A 17220-nucleotide genomic window follows, 5' to 3' on the forward strand; every position below is an offset into this window, starting at 1 on the left:
GATGCATTTTGCGATCTAAAGTTACAAACCTCTAAAAATGACACAGAGACATTTTTAACCAACATGATTAAAGCAGAAATTAAAAATATATTCAAGGATGTAGAAAATTAGTCTTACTCTGTTCTGAACATGAATGAAGCAGTAGTAACTGGATGAGAGATTCGGGATACTTACTACCTCCCCAAGAGTCATCAAAAGATAAATAGATTTCCTCTTAAATAAACATTCAAAATTAGACAAAATATCAATTTCCATCACTGACAATTAAATTCAAATAAGATTATTTCGATCACATTAACTTCAAAGATTCAAAACTGGCATGCAACAATAAAAAAAATTAAAACTCTTTCATATTCTATCCGATGTAATTTCCAAGTTCAGCTCCATAATAACTAGTCAATATCATTCAAATGGAAAAATGAAAACCAACAAATATAAGGAGAACAATTATGCCTTGCAAACATTCATTACACTACTGAACAATTCTTGTCTCCAGTACTGAACTGGAAAAAAATACTCATAATTATACTGTAATAGAAAAAGTGACTGTGTCTTGCATATCAACCACTGAACATCACCCTCTGAGATACAGCTGTCACACGACTACGGCTAGAAGTATTTTTCCACTGATACATGTGGAAGCAAAACTATATTATTCATCAATACAAGTTGAAAGGTATCATGCTGTGTGAACCATGGATGGAGGAAAAGAGATGCATTCATAGCATATTAAAGTATTACATAGTAAAACAAATTGAGCTCATGAGTATACTACATATGAATGTAGATACTGGAAAAGGATAAAAGCCCTATAATAAGCTTTTCTCCTGAAACAATGTGCAAGTTGTGGCAATAATCATAGCAAAGAATCTTTGGCCTACCTTGCAGAAGAGCTCCATTTCTCTTGATAAAGGTGCTTCCTGGCCAAATGGGTGGACTGGATGTGCTAAAGTTTAAAAAGGGAAAATGGTATAAAGAAACATTTATATCTGGTGAATTGCAAATTGTCTAATCTTACTTTTTATACATTTTTATAAATTTGGACATCAGTTTTAAGAAAATAACATTCATCTTTTGAATAGCAGAATTATCTCTTTATAAAAAAATATTTATCAATCATGTTCAGTTGCAAAAAGAAAAAAGAACATATTGTCTACCTACACTCATTTAAGAAAGGGAAATTAGAAACAACATGTTTAACTTATGTATTATTTCTTTAAAAACCATTAACAGTAAAGCATGCATTAAGTTTAATTTTAAAACATCATTTACATTCTCATATGCTTTGAGACAATTTTAAACAGAATTATATAAGCTATTGATCTGGCCCTGAACTAGATACTATTTTATTTTAGTCTAGGACAACTTCTACTCTTAAAAAAAGAGATAAGCTGTTCTAACCTTCATGAAATGTAAACACATGTAGAATATTAATACACTACTAAATGCAAGTGTCCAGTCCAAGCAAACTATAAATAAGCTAATAATTTCGATGTGGATTGTCAGATCAGATATATCATATAAAGACTTATAAGTAGCAGAACAGGAAATGCCCTTGATAGATATATGACATCAGAAACTAGAATAAGGACATTTGGGGGAAGAAATATATTTTTACCATAAATTTAGATTTTTGGAACATTCCTGGTCTGAAAAATATAGATAAGATAGAATAAAGCCACAATAAAAAATAAATAAAACTGCATAGGTAAATCAGATATAATTTAGGAAGTTGCCTACAGTAAAATCTGCATCAGGGCCTCCATATCAAATTAAGGCAACAATTTGCTCACAATCTGATTTGGAATGAGCACAAAGAGCACTCAGGGGGAAAAATAATAGGCTTTTAAACTGTATTAGAGGTCCCATCTATGTGGCACCCTACAGTTATTTTATCACACAACGCTGCTGTCGAGATCCCACACTCGACACGTTGACGACGAGTGCTCCTGCAGATGAGAGATCAACGCGATGAGGCTATGGGGGTGGGGGTTGGGTTAAGTATCCTAAACACGGATTGGTGGAGGGGGTGTTAGGGAGGCAGGCGGACGGTCACCTGGCGGCCGCGGTAGGGTTTGGAACAGCTGTTACGCATTATCACATATGAGAGGGGCGTGCCGGCAAGGAGGAGCCGAGAAGGGCGGTAAGGGGCGCGATTATTTAAACAGCATTAAGTGGCGTTGCCGCCCAACGCCGACTTTGTATTATCCTCACCTGAACTCAGCAACTATTTGCACCACCTTTGGACGCCGAATAAACCGGTTTCTGCTTCGAAAACCCATTGATTTGCAGCGTGGTTTATTTCCGACTACGGGTGACGGCGAGAGAGCTGAGAGAAAGTCGGCGTTTTCTTCTGTTACGGTGAGCGACGCCAGAAACGGAGGGATGGCGGAGGAAGCGGCGGCTGGAGCGGCGAGTCCTATACACCCATTCGTGATACCAGTTGTGCTGGCCCAGACCAAGCCAGCTTCGGGCGGGAGTACCTGTGCAGGGCAGTGGAGCAGGTGACCAACCCCCTCCCCTGGTGTGGCCACCTGGAGCATGGCCACAGCAACCCCAGGTTGTATGGGGTCCTCCCCCTATTCAGGCTTCCTTTGACGGGAACCCTGACCGGGTCTCTGTCTTCCTAAGTCAAGTGCTCAGCCACACTGATCTCTACGGACATCTATATCCATCGCAGTGGGCTGTAGTTATGGCCATAACAGCAGTCCTCCAGGGGGAGGCTGCTAATTGGGTCGCAGACCTACATAGTGAGCATGCTAGGGAGCTAGCCGATGTGGGACTGTTTCTGGAGGCGCTACGAGGACGCTTCGAGGATGGCACAAGAGTCCAAATCACAGAGGGGGAACTGCTGGCATTGAAACAGAGGGGAAGGCCTGCCAAGGACTACGTTAAGGAGTTCAAGATGTTAGCGGGGAGACTTAGGTCGTGGCCAGAGCGGTTATTGGTGCACCAGTTTCGGTCCGGTCTGGATAGAGAACTGAAACAAGCATGTGTGTACCGTGGGTTACCACCAAAATTGTCCGAGTGGTTTAAGGCAGCCGTGGAACTGGAAACTGGATTGCGGGAATTCCGAGGGCGTGTAGGCCAACCTCAACGTTTTGTGCCAACTGGAATGAAACCGACAGCCCCAAAGGAGTATGGAACAAGTCCTGCGCCCAGTAGACCGGCAGCAGGTGGAGGACGAGGAGTATTCCGGTGCTTCCGGTGTAACCAGCTAGGACACCGCGCTGCCGAGTGTCCTATACCACCCTTGCAGCCCACACCGACACGCGCTCCACCGTCCGGGACCAAGGTTCGGGAGAGGGCACGATCTACATCTGAGCAGACAGCCACGTCTACACCGATATCTGCTAGCTGTTCTCGATCCACGCTAACAGGGGTAAAGAGCCCTCCGAGGGAGGGGGGTCTGCCAACCGTGTCGGATGGCAGCGATGAAAGCGGATCGGAGGATCCTATGGTAAGCGATCCTATACACCCATTCGTGATACCAGTTGTGCTGGCCCAGGAACAGGGCCAGACCCTGTTCCTGAGCCTCAACAACAGACCCAGCAGTGTAATGGAGTGGGAACTGCAGGGCCAGAATATCCGGAGGTGTACAAGGATATGGCAGCTGTGTTCGATGAACGTGAATGTGAGTCGTTACCCCCTCATAGAGCGACAGATTGTGCGATAGAGCTGATACCGGGGGCGAGGTTACCAAAGCCACGTATGTACGCCATGACAAAACCTGAGTTAGAGGAGTTGCGACGCTATATTGATAAGAACCTGGCTCGAGGATTTATCCAGCCCAGTCGGGCGCGTATGGCAGCCCCGGTTCTATTTCGTGAGAAGAAGGACGGCGGTCTTCGTCTTTGCGTTGACTTTAGGGGATTAAATGCTGTGTGTGTAGAGCACCTATACCCTTTGCCGTTAATGAAGGATTTACTAGCTACACTAGCGACAGGGAAGGTGTTCACAAAGTTGGATTTAAGGGAAGCGTATTATAGAATAAGGATACGAAAAGGAGACGAGTGGAAAACGACCTTTAATTGCCCGTTAGGGAGCTACAAGTTTAGGGTTATGCCTTTTGGGCTGCAGGGCGCCCCGGCTGTGTTCATGCAGGTTATCAACGAGGTGTTACATGAACATTTATATCGGGGCGTTCTTGTCTACTTAGATGATATTTTGATATATTCGGAAACGATGGAAGAGCATATCCGACTAGTAAGAAATGTTCTGTCTAAGTTGCTAGAGGCCAAGCTTTATGTGAAGCTGTCAAAATGCGAGTTCCATCGCACTAGCCTGGATTATTTGGGGTATCGTATTTCGGCACGAGGAATAGAGATGGATCCGAAAAAAGTCTCGACAGTGTTGGAGTGGCAGGCACCCAAAACCAGAAAGCAATTACAAAGCTTTCTTGGTTTCGCTAATTTTTACCGGCAATTCATCCCATCGTTTGCACAGGTGGCCCTCCCCTTAACAGATCTATTAAAAACAAAGCATCTAGGTGGAGGTAAGATACGACCGGGACAATTGTTATCTTGGACGAAAGAGTGTCAACAGTCGTTCGAGCGGCTAAAGGAATTATTCGCCAGGGAACCCGTGTTAAAACATCCAGATCCCTCATTGGACTTTGTAGTACAGGCAGACGCTAGCGATGTAGCTGTAGGGGCAGTGCTTTTGCAGCGGGCGTCGGATAGGACCTTATATCCTTGTGCGTACACTTCTCGGAAATTGACACCCACAGAACGGGGTTGGGCTGTGTGGGAGAAGGAGGCATTTGCAGTGAGATGGGCTTTAATGACATGGCGACATTTACTAGAAGGCACCGATAAAAAATTCGAGGTCTGGACAGACCATAAGAATTTGGAGGCTTTGCAAACCCCTAGAAAACTGTCGCCAAAACAGGTTCGTTGGGCACAGTATTTCCAGCGATTTAATTTCGACCTGAAGTATGTTCCAAGTGGTAGAAATTTTTTAGCTGATGCATTATCGCGGATGCCCCAGTTTGATAGTAAACGAGAGGATGTAGTACAAGCAATTATTCCAAAGTCTCAACATATGGCCTGGGTAGGAGACAAACCTACCGAACTAGAGTGGAGAATAGGACTGGAAAAAGCAGTACAGGATGACCTCTGGATAGCCAAACATAAAACAATGGTGACCATGCGTGATGGGTTAGCTTGGATGGGGTCGAAATTATACATACCCCAATCTCTGCGGTCAACTGTACTGAACAGGTGTCATGATGCTAAAACCGCTGGACATTTTGGGTTTCTAAAAAGGGAAGCGTATTATAGAATAAGGATACGAAAAGGAGACGAGTGGAAAACGACCTTTAATTGCCCGTTAGGGAGCTACAAGTTTAGGGTTATGCCTTTTGGGCTGCAGGGCGCCCCGGCTGTGTTCATGCAGGTTATCAACGAGGTGTTACATGAACATTTATATCGGGGCGTTCTTGTCTACTTAGATGATATTTTGATATATTCGGAAACGATGGAAGAGCATATCCGACTAGTAAGAAATGTTCTGTCTAAGTTGCTAGAGGCCAAGCTTTATGTGAAGTTGTCAAAATGCGAGTTCCATCGCACTAGCCTGGATTATTTGGGGTATCGTATTTCGGCACGAGGAATAGAGATGGATCCGAAAAAAGTCTCGACAGTGTTGGAGTGGCAGGCACCCAAAACCAGAAAGCAATTACAAAGCTTTCTTGGTTTCGCTAATTTTTACCGGCAATTCATCCCATCGTTTGCACAGGTGGCCCTCCCCTTAACAGATCTATTAAAAACAAAGCATCTAGGTGGAGGTAAGATACGACCGGGACAATTGTTATCTTGGACGAAAGAGTGTCAACAGTCGTTCGAGCGGCTAAAGGAATTATTCGCCAGGGAACCCGTGTTAAAACATCCAGATCCCTCATTGGACTTTGTAGTACAGGCAGACGCTAGCGATGTAGCTGTAGGGGCAGTGCTTTTGCAGCGGGCGTCGGATAGGACCTTATATCCTTGTGCGTACACTTCTCGGAAATTGACACCCACAGAACGGGGTTGGGCTGTGTGGGAGAAGGAGGCATTTGCAGTGAGATGGGCTTTAATGACATGGCGACATTTACTAGAAGGCACCGATAAAAAATTCGAGGTCTGGACAGACCATAAGAATTTGGAGGCTTTGCAAACCCCTAGAAAACTGTCGCCAAAACAGGTTCGTTGGGCACAGTATTTCCAGCGATTTAATTTCGACCTGAAGTATGTTCCAAGTGGTAGAAATTTTTTAGCTGATGCATTATCGCGGATGCCCCAGTTTGATAGTAAACGAGAGGATGTAGTACAAGCAATTATTCCAAAGTCTCAACATATGGCCTGGGTAGGAGACAAACCTACCGAACTAGAGTGGAGAATAGGACTGGAAAAAGCAGTACAGGATGACCTCTGGATAGCCAAACATAAAACAATGGTGACCATGCGTGATGGGTTAGCTTGGATGGGGTCGAAATTATACATACCCCAATCTCTGCGGTCAACTGTACTGAACAGGTGTCATGATGCTAAAACCGCTGGACATTTTGGGTTTCTAAAAACCCTCCATCTCGTGCGACGGCAATTCTGGTGGCCGCGTATGCGTAAGGAAGTGGAGAAGTACGTGAAAGAGTGTCATGTGTGCGCTGTAACAAAGGCAAGACCTGGTAAACCACTTGGTCTTCTACAACCGGTCGCTAAACCCAGTAAACCATGGGAAGAGATAGGGATGGATTTCATCGTAGACCTCCCTGATAGTAAAGGTCACACAGTTATATGGACTGTGGTTGACCTCTTCTCTAAACAGGCTCACTTTATTCCCTGTAAAGGCCTGCCGAGCGCGAGACAATTGGCTCTACTGTTCGTACGGCATATATATCGATTGCATGGTACACCCCGACGGATCATCTCCGACAGGGGTGTACAGTTCACGGCACGGTTTTGGCGTGGCTTTGTTAAGTTAATAGGTTCATCGCAAGGGTTAAGTTCTGCTTATCACCCTAGTACAAATGGAGCTGCAGAAAGAGCTAATGCCATGATAGAGAAATATCTCCGTTGTTACGTATCGTATCAGCAGTCCGATTGGTCGGACCTCATACCACTTGCCGAAGTAGCCTATAATAATGCAGTACACCGGAGTACTGGGGCTACTCCGTTTCAAATTGTGTATGGGCGGGACTTTAATGCAATCCCTGAATTGGAACCAGATGCGCAGGAGGGAGTGTCCCCTAGGGAGTGGGGCATCCGTATTGGTGTTCAGTGGCCAAAGATCAAAGAAGCGTTACAAAAGGCGGCAGGAGAGTATAAAGAGTTCGCTGACAGAAAACGAAAGGATCACAAACCGTTTCGTATAGGAGACCAAGTGTACGTATCCACTAAATACATTAAGTTACAAATACCTAGTAAGAAATTAGGTCCAAAATACCTCGGGCCCTTTACTATTGTAAGAATCATAAATCCGGTAACTGTTGAGCTTAAGTTACCATCGTTACTGGGTAAGGTCCACCCAGTCTTTCATAGTAGTTTATTAAAGCCAGCAGGCAATATGCGCAGCTCTACAGACCGCCCAGGACCGTTGGTGGGTTCCCATTACGAAATCATAGAAATCCTTGATTCAAAACTGAGTAGAGGGAAATTAAAATACCTAGTGAGGTGGAAAGGTTACCCTCTGGAGGATGCCTCATGGGTATCGGCTGACGACCTGCAGGCCGAGAGGTTATTGAAACGATATCACAAAAAATACCCCCACAAACCGGGAAATACTGCGATAGCAATGATATAACCCCGTGTTAATGTCCTTTCTTATGTTTTACAGGTGGACCCCTGGTAGGGGGAGCCGCCTGTCGAGATCCCACACTCGACACGTTGACGACGAGTGCTCCTGCAGATGAGAGATCAACGCGATGAGGCTATGGGGGTGGGGGTTGGGTTAAGTATCCTAAACACGGATTGGTGGAGGGGGTGTTAGGGAGGCAGGCGGACGGTCACCTGGCGGCCGCGGTAGGGTTTGGAACAGCTGTTACGCATTATCACATATGAGAGGGGCGTGCCGGCAAGGAGGAGCCGAGAAGGGCGGTAAGGGGCGCGATTATTTAAACAGCATTAAGTGGCGTTGCCGCCCAACGCCGACTTTGTATTATCCTCACCTGAACTCAGCAACTATTTGCACCACCTTTGGACGCCGAATAAACCGGTTTCTGCTTCGAAAACCCATTGATTTGCAGCGTGGTTTATTTCCGACTACGGGTGACGGCGAGAGAGCTGAGAGCTGCTGTATTTGCAAAAATGCAGTAGCCAGGAAACAACCACTTATACCAAAGTTTTGCAACTGAGTTTCAGATTTTCAAAAGACTGAACGGTTGAAATCAAACAATGAAATATATATGTTTTAATAAATACATGGAATGTATGATCAGCTATTTTCAGAGCTTGACTGATTTGAAGATATTTAAGATTTAAACAAATAAGATGTACCACATTCTTGCTCTGTTTATAAGAATGAATTGACTGTAAGTAAAGTAACAGAAGCTATCATACAAGCATCATTGTCTTATGGAAAAACTGATTTTTCACCAGTTGCCAACTTTAGACCGATGATGCAGTCTGACCTTCACTTACTGTAATGATCATTACTACTATCATGTTTCTCCAAAAACACGACCTACACCAATAATAAGCCCATCCTAATTTTTTTGGGGGGTGGGCCTAATATTACCCCTACCCCAAAAATAAGTCTGGGGGGAATGGGCATGGCCAGCTCGAGTGGCAGCGCGGGCATGGGGGGGGTGTAACTGTCTGTCTGCAGCTGCAGCCCACTGGCCCCTTGGGGAAGCACAAATAGCGCTTTTGCCCTTCTCTTTCTGAGCGCAGCACTTTTGCTTGTTGGGCCACTTGTTGGGATTTTCCTGCCTGTCATCCATTCCTCAAGCTCAGCACAGACTGAGGGAAGGATGGCAGGCAGGAAAATCCCCCTTCCCATTTTCCTCCCATTCACCAAAAGTCCTCCATTCCAAACGCTGAAGGTTCAGAATGGAGGCGACGGTGCATCCACGGCGTGTCCAGCTCACCGAGTCTGGCCTGCTGCATCTCAAGAAAAGTAAGACCGCCTCGAAAATAAGACCAAGTGCTTATTTCAAGTCTAAAAGAAAACAAGACTTGGTCTTATTTTCTGAGAAACATGGTAGTACAGTACAAAGCAGTATTTCTTAAGAATGATCTATGCAAGATTGGGCCGGTATTATTAATCCTTATTAACAGTGATTTTTCAGGGTCTATGGCAGATATGTATCAGACCTTATAAAGAAGACTACCCCAAATATATTATGAAATTACAGACAAATAGAAACAAGCACTCAGTTAGTTTACTTGTAATTTTCACATTGGGCGGATGTTCCTCTCTTACTGATAGTTGTTTTGCCCAGAGCAAAGGTTCCTGTCTCCTGGGGAGCGTTTAGCAAGTCATAATACATTGTCTTTACTGATTACAATTTGTGGTCACTTTGCATTGGCAGGAAACAACAGACAGAGAGTCTCACACCTTGGTATTACATTTAATACAATTTATAAAAGAATAATCTTTATTTCTTTCCTTTAGTTACTTCAACAATGTTCCAATGTTTTTATTGTCATATTTTTATTTAAAGTGCAAAGCAAAAAATATAGCAAGCCTCCTCCTTCTCATTCCACAAATATTTATGCCAATATATAAGTAACACTTATTAAATTACCTGAATTTTTGTTTTTAACACTTTTTAATTTCTTCAAATGACAAGCTGTGAGAAGACAACATTTGAATTCAAATATGTATAAAAGTAAAATTTAGCACAGATCATTTGAAAATATACTTAATGTTAACATGTGAGCCCAATCTATTCTCATGTACTACTTCCAAACATTACGTTCACTAAAATATATACAAAAATAGGTATTGCTTAACTCTACAGATTCCTTCTCACCAATATTTTTTATACAGGGGAGTCATCAACTTATGATTGAGCCCAAAATAACAATTGTTAAGTCATGGACATCATGAGCATTTTTTGCCAGAAACTGGAAGCAAATGACAGCCTCTACTTGATTTGTCAATCAAAGTTTTAGGATACCGTTGTCATACTACCCCAACAGCTTTTTCGGCCAAAGACCCAAAGAGTAAAAAAAACAAACACCTTGAAGTGTTTATTACTATCCTTTGTTTCCCTATTTTATTCCTTGAAAATCTGTCATAGAAACTGGAAGATCTTCTCAAATAAAATCAAGTGACAGAAAAGTCAGAAAGGAGAACTGCCTGTTACAAACATATCTTGTATGTAAAAGTCCTTCCTGTGTATTTACATGGCTGTTATGATTTCTGGAAAGAGCAGTTACTATGTCAAAACCACTCAAATATGTATGGAATTGATTGTCATTATCAAGCTGGCAGATGGCAATCAGAAACTACCTGACTACATTTGATAAATGCTATTATTCCAGTATTTTATATATGTGTATGCATGATTAATCATTATGAGTACCAAAAGATAGTTCTCAACACAATGTAATAAAAGTTGCTAATATTAAACCAAGAGAAAGCACTTTAGCAGATTTTTTTTTAAAAAGGTCTAATAGTAAGCCAAACATCACTTTAGTAATTTTTATTAAGAAGATAAAAGAATTTACTATACCTTTTGACAACTGTTGGCAGTTAATATCACAATTAGGTGTTACCTAGCAACAGCTAGCAGTATTCTTTACAATTCAAGGCATAGAAGAAACAGAAAAATAACTGGACTAATTAAAATTGTATTTTAATATTTTACTGTGCTTATACCACGACATTTAGGCAAGGAACAAAAGGTAGAGCACAAGAATGCTAGGTCTTGGAAAGTGCTCCTAACATCAAGTTAACTTGAAGTACCTTCTATTTTACTTTTAGTTTTTTTCTTAAAGCAACTTAGCAAAAAAGTTGGCAAATAATTTAAATATCATAGTTACCTTTGAGTTGCTAAAACATCTAAAACTGTTTTTTTTTAGAAATCCAACTACATAGATTTTTAAAATCACACATATTGCTGCATTTCTCTCATCAGGGTAAACCTTATTTACTAGGATATTAATGAACTGTAGAAAATATTATACTTATATGCTTCTGCCATTCATTCTTCCCTCACAGCTGAGAAACTTTAGTATTGGTTTTAGTTTACTGTAATTATATGTACCTGGAAAACTGACTACCTAGGATAAGATATTTTTAAAAGATTGTTTCTTTCAGAAGCAAAAGATGACATGCTCCGCATTCCAATTTTTCTCACAAAAATATTGTGAGATACTTTAGGGTAAGGTAGCTCATATATTTTTTTAACATCTGTAATTAAACTTTGGCATTTGCTACCATGAGAAATGGTGTTGGTTACCACCTTGGCTAGCTTCAAAGAAGGGTAAACATATCGATGGAAGTCATGAGGATCATGCCTTGATGGCACTATGACTACCTCTGAAAGCCACTTGGTGAGAGACAAGTGTGCTTCCTTGTGAATTTAGGTGGCACTGTGAGTACAGGCTGCTGTATGTGATAAACCAAAGGTCTGATCCAGGAGAGCAGTGTTTATGTTCTTATAACTGGCCCAGAGTCACCTAATGAGCTATGGCTGAGTTAGATCTTCGAGCTTGAGTCTTAGTCCCAGTCCAACTGCTTAACCAATATGCTGCAATTGAGTGGATTGATTACGACTTATTTGGAACTGAACTTTAACCACAAGATTTATGCTAGGAATGTGAAAAACAGCAGTTAACTAAAATGAAAGTAAAAATTATTTATTTAATTTTAAATATTTCTATGACTGCTCATTTTAATTCAAATTATGGGTGGTTTACCAGCAAAGACTAACTTTGGACATTTTCCAAAGTGAAGCAGAGGAAGCATATGAGTTTCAGGCTTTCTTTACCTCATATATACTACACTAGATCATGCAACTATTTAGTCAGATTTTCTTAGTAACACATTTTTAAAAAAATAATAAGCTTTTTAACTACCCATTTTTGACATCTGGCACCATTCTTAAGGTGACCAGACGTCCCGCTTTTGGCGGGACAGTCCTGATTTTTAGCAATTTGTCCCGCGTTCCGCGGCGTTTCAAAAAAGTCCCGATTTTTCATTCGGCCTCCTGAGTCCCGCTGCCTCTTGAGCCCCAGCTGATGGCTAGAAGAAAAAAAAACTGTTTAAACTCTTGCCCGGGGCTTCAAAGGGCCGCCCTACAGGCAATCAGTGTAAAGAGTTCCTGAAGCAGTTTTTTTTTCCCCTAGCTAAGCTGCAGAAACGAAACCGAAACCAGGATCTTTGGTGCAACGTGACAAAATGAGGCAGAGAGAGATTTATTTTTATTTTTATTTTTCCTCCCCAAAAAAGGTAGGTGAAAAACTGCAAACAATGGGAAATTTAGGAGGAGAGTTCAAGATTTTAAAACACAAAAGAAAAAAAAGCTGTATTTAACTAGGGAATTGTAATAATTGAGATACTATTAATTGTATATTGTGTTGAAAGCAGAAATGGTTAAGTTGTGGTTCAGAGGAATATATGGGGGAAATTATTTGGTTTATTATTATTGGTATATATAATTAATTGATTTGTAAGAAATTGGATTGCATGGAAATAATTGGAATATTCATGTTCATATTGATTAATATACAAAAAAGATAGTTTTATAACTAATTGATTTATATTAAAATGTTGAATTTGTATTAAACAACTGTATTACATAATTACATAATTAAACAATGTGAGGATGGATATAAAAATAGATGACAATGGGAAGGGGTATAATATAGAATAGAAGGGAAAAATTGAATTTGATTAAGATTAGAGATGAGGATGAAGGGTAATATTGGTTTTTTAAAAAAAATAGATGAGGAATAAATATGGCAAAAAGGAAATATAGAAATTGTAAATTTAATTGAAGTGACTAAACACTAAATTTGTGAACCGGCCAAATAGTCTGTTCAAAGAAAATAAATTGTATGTTTGTATGTGTGTTTCTAATTACTGCTATTTATTCATATTTGTTCTCTTTTATTCTTTAAAGTTTAACCATTCATTCTTTATCTTAATATCTTTATATTTGTTTGGGGTTGGCTTTCTTCCCTTTCATCTTTTTTATTGTACAGCAATCTTTCTCCTCAAACCTACCATCTCTCTCTTTTCTTTCCTTCTTACTTTCTCTTCCCACCCTCTTCTTCTCCTCCCTACTTCCTCTTCCTTTCTCCTTCTCCTCCTCTCTTCCTCCCCCTTTTACCCTCACTCCTACTCTAATTTCCCTTCCCTTCCTTCATCCCTCTCTATTGCTGTATCCTTTTATGCATATGGATTACTCAGAGGGCTGAAAAAGTTATTTTTGACTGGTCCTCGCACTTTTGACCAGTCCTCGAACTTATGACTGTCCTCACATTTTACGTTTTTTGCCCTATCTTATCACCATGGTGAAGAGAAGCAGTTGTGAAATGAGTGACATGGTTGTTAAGGATGCTGCATGGGCATAAATGTGAGGATGGTCATAAGTGTGAGGACCAGTCAAAAATGCGAGGACCTGTCAGAAATGACTTTTTTCAGCCCTCTGGTTAGTCCTTTTGTGCATATGGACTACTCAGAGGGCTGAAAAAGTTATTTTTGATTGGTCCTCGCACTTTTGTCCAGTCCTCAAACTTACGACTGTCCTCACATTTTACATTTTTTGCCCAGTCTTATCACCATGGTGAAGAGAAGCAGTTGTGAAATGAGTGACATGGTTGTTAAGAATACTGCACGGGCATAAATGTGAGGATGGTCATAAGTGTGAGGACCAGTCAAAAGTGTGAGGACCTGTCAGAAATGACTTTTCAGCCCTCTGAGTAGTCCCTATACACATAGCCATGGCCACCCGGTCACATGACCAGCTAGCCACGCCCACCCAGTCACATGGCCTCCAAGCCACGCCCACACAATAAGTCACGCCCACAATGGTGTCCTTCTTACCAATGTTAAAATCTGTTCACCTTACCCTATACACATAGCCATGGCCACCCGGTCACATGACCAGCTAGCCACGCCCACCCAGTCACATGACCAGCTAGCCACGCCCACCCAGTCACATGACCAGCTAGCCACGCCCACAAAATAAGCCACGCCCACAATGTCCCTCTTTACCAATGTTAAAATCTGGTCACCTTAACCATTCTACATACACACATTCCATAATCATGACCTAAACGATATTAAACTAACCTTTATTGTTTTTTTAAAAAATAGCTGTCATATATAAAACATCCTGCAGCAGAGTTTAAAGATAGTCTTTTTCTCTTCCATTGTTAATGTTCATTTTTTTCTAGCTTTCCAACTGCTCACTGGACAAACAGATTGTAGTCTGTTTATATTCCACAGACACATACTTTGCATCGTGTTTTATATTCCACAGACACATACTTTGCATCGTGTTACAGGAATGGTATGTAAAAACCATGGTGATGGTAATGTATGGCAAGTGCAACTGATTCATATTTTTTTTCCTGCAGAAGAACATTGGGGGTGGGAGAGAAATACCAGAGCTCTGCTGTCTACAGATTATCAGATGGCTATTCATAAAAATACAAACCCTCCAAAGACTGAAAAAGTAGTATTTTAGAAAACTGGCCAATTAGACAATCTAACTATGGTTGCATTTTAAACAGAACAAGATAATGATTTGCAGGCCAATGTCTCAAATCTAAATAATCAGCTAGGTTTGTGAGGTCTGAACTGCATCTTACTTGAAAAAATGGGGGTGGGGTGTGTGTGGAAAGTGTATCACTGATAGGGTTTGTTGGGGTTTTTTTTTCTCTAAAAGAAATCTAGGGGATGGAGGGCTTTAAGCTTTATTTTGAACTACTTAAGTATTTAAGTCCAAATGGCTATCCTTATGGTTTTGAATGGTGAGATCAAATTAACTTTGAGTAAAGAAAAGAAATAGGTAAATGTGATTTAATATAATGTACTTGTAATTATGCGACAGGATGGCTCAGTGGCTAAGACACTGAGCTTGTCGATCGAAAGGTCGGCAGTTCAGCGGTTCGAATCCCTAGTGCCGTGTAATGGGATGAGCTCCTATTACTTGTCCCAGCTTCTGTCAACCTAGCAGCTCGAAAGCACGTAAAAAATGCAAGTAGAAAAATAGGGACCGCCTTTGGTGGGAAGGTAACAGTGTTTCGTGCGCCTTTGATGTTTAGTCATGCTGGCCACATGACCATGGAGACGTCTTTGGAGAACGCTGGCGCTTTGGCTTTGAAACGGAGATGAACACCGCCCCCTAAAGTTGGAAACGACTAGCACATATGTGCAAGGGGAACCTTTACCTTTACTTGTAATTAATAAGTTAATTTAACCATAGTTGATATGATTACTTTTCACACATGCAACAATTTCCCCCATTTGGAAAACACTAAAAAATGTGTTTTGTAAGCCATACCCCAAAATATTTGGGGGGGGGGTCACACATAATTTCAGAAACAAAATACATTGCCCATGCATTGCTAAGTAGAAGCTCTTTGTTAGCTATGTACATATTCAATATATCTGGAACACATCAGACTAACCAACTATTCTAAAAGAAAACCAGCTGTAATTTCAAAATACTCTTCAAAAACCAAGCCCATGCAGAGCATTTTAATCTAATCTGAATGTCCTAAGGCATAAAATGACCAAATCATCCCTTTTTTGCGATGCAGTTAGCAAACTTTTCTAAATTGATGGGGGCTGGTTATGTGTTATCACAGTCCTATTTCAGCTTACTACCTGGGAATCAAACAGCAATTCTATATAAACACTGTGTGTAGTCAGGCATCGGGTATATCAACTGAAGAGAGATGAGAAGAATGTACCATTTATTTATTTAATGGAAAAATTGCAGAGTTATGTGAATAGGCTTGTGTGCTTTTCACAGAAGAGAATAATATTTCTCTTCAAATACTGTCAATATTTTTGCAGCAATATTTTTACACACAGGTAGTTCTTGATTTGTTATCATTCATTCAACGCCTTTTGAAGTTAACAATGGCACTGAATAAAGGGACTTACGACTGGTGCCTGATGTTACAGCCATTGCAGCACCCCCATGGTCATGTGATTGCAATCTAGGTGCTTGGCAACCCATTTGCACTTATGATGGATTGCCAAGATTGCCCCAAGATCATGTGATCACCCTTTGTAATCCTCCCTGCTGAGTATTCAGAAAGTCAATGAGGAAGCCCCTAGGAAAGCACTACCAATGCCCAGAGGACTCCTTCTCATCTCTTGCCTTCTGCTCTGGGGCTGAAAATCATGCTCCTTACTTGAGATGCTGTCTGTTTAACAACCTGCAAGGTCATTTAACCAAAAACGAGGGTGTCGGGACTACAGTCATTGAGTGAAACAGTCACATTACAACTCATTTAATGATTGCTTTGCTCATTGACCAAGACTCCAATTCCAACTACTGTCGTAGGTTTAGCAGTATATGTATGTGGAATATATCCACTGAAGTCCTCATTTAATTTTACTGTTTCTCTTATTTAATAAATTTACAGATTCTACTATGATGACTTGGTAACTTAGTAAAGCAAACCTCTTGCCAGTTGAAAAGCTTTCTTACCTAGGGATTAAAAGCTGTAAAATGTGGATACAATTATTTTATTCCTTTTTGCTTTACAGATTAGAAAATTGCCATATATACCTTATTTTTGAAACTACATCTATAATTTCACATGATATTATTGTAGCCAATTCACATGTTCCATTATAAAATGAATGAAAAACCTACTGAATATGAAATATGCAGAAACTGAAACTGAAAATAAGAACAGGAAATCTGAATGCATACACTTATTGGAATCCCCTAAACTGTATATTTAACACTGCCCACTGAAAATATTTTCTGCTTAAGCAGAAGTTTATAGACCATTATTATTTAATTTATTATGAATTTTATCCATCTTCTATTTTTAGGAAAATTACAGCTTAGAAATACAGCATATACACTTTTTAAATACAGTATATAAATAAGCACCAGTTTCTATCCAAAACCAAAGTGCTTTCATACTCATATTTTGTCTACTGATCTGTTGTAAATCTGCTTTACAAGTAGTCCTCAATTTACAACCACAAGTGAGTACAACATTTCCATTCCTAAGCAAGGCAGTTGTTATGTGAGTTTTGCCCTGTTTTATGACTTTTTTGCCACAGTTGTAAAGTGAATCACTCCAGTTGTTT

At 40.7% G+C, this 17220-nt stretch overlaps 1 protein-coding gene across 3 annotated transcripts in view; it reads right to left on the reverse strand.

Moving 5' to 3' along the window:
* Positions 1-17220, reverse strand: part of FOXN3 (forkhead box N3) — a 185831-nt gene that overhangs the window by 82700 nt on the left and 85911 nt on the right. For all 3 annotated transcript variants that reach the window (XM_070941224.1, XM_070941214.1, XM_070941205.1), the window contains exon 4: positions 882-946. In XM_070941224.1, coding sequence (XP_070797325.1) covers positions 882-946 — 65 coding nt within the window. The remainder of the gene's footprint in view (positions 1-881; positions 947-17220) is intronic.

This window comes from Pituophis catenifer, unplaced genomic scaffold (assembly GCF_029215685.1).
Source record: "Pituophis catenifer annectens isolate HBS135680 unplaced genomic scaffold, rPitCat1.0.hap2 SCAF_1, whole genome shotgun sequence".
NCBI classification, from domain to species: Eukaryota; Metazoa; Chordata; class Lepidosauria; order Squamata; family Colubridae; genus Pituophis; species Pituophis catenifer.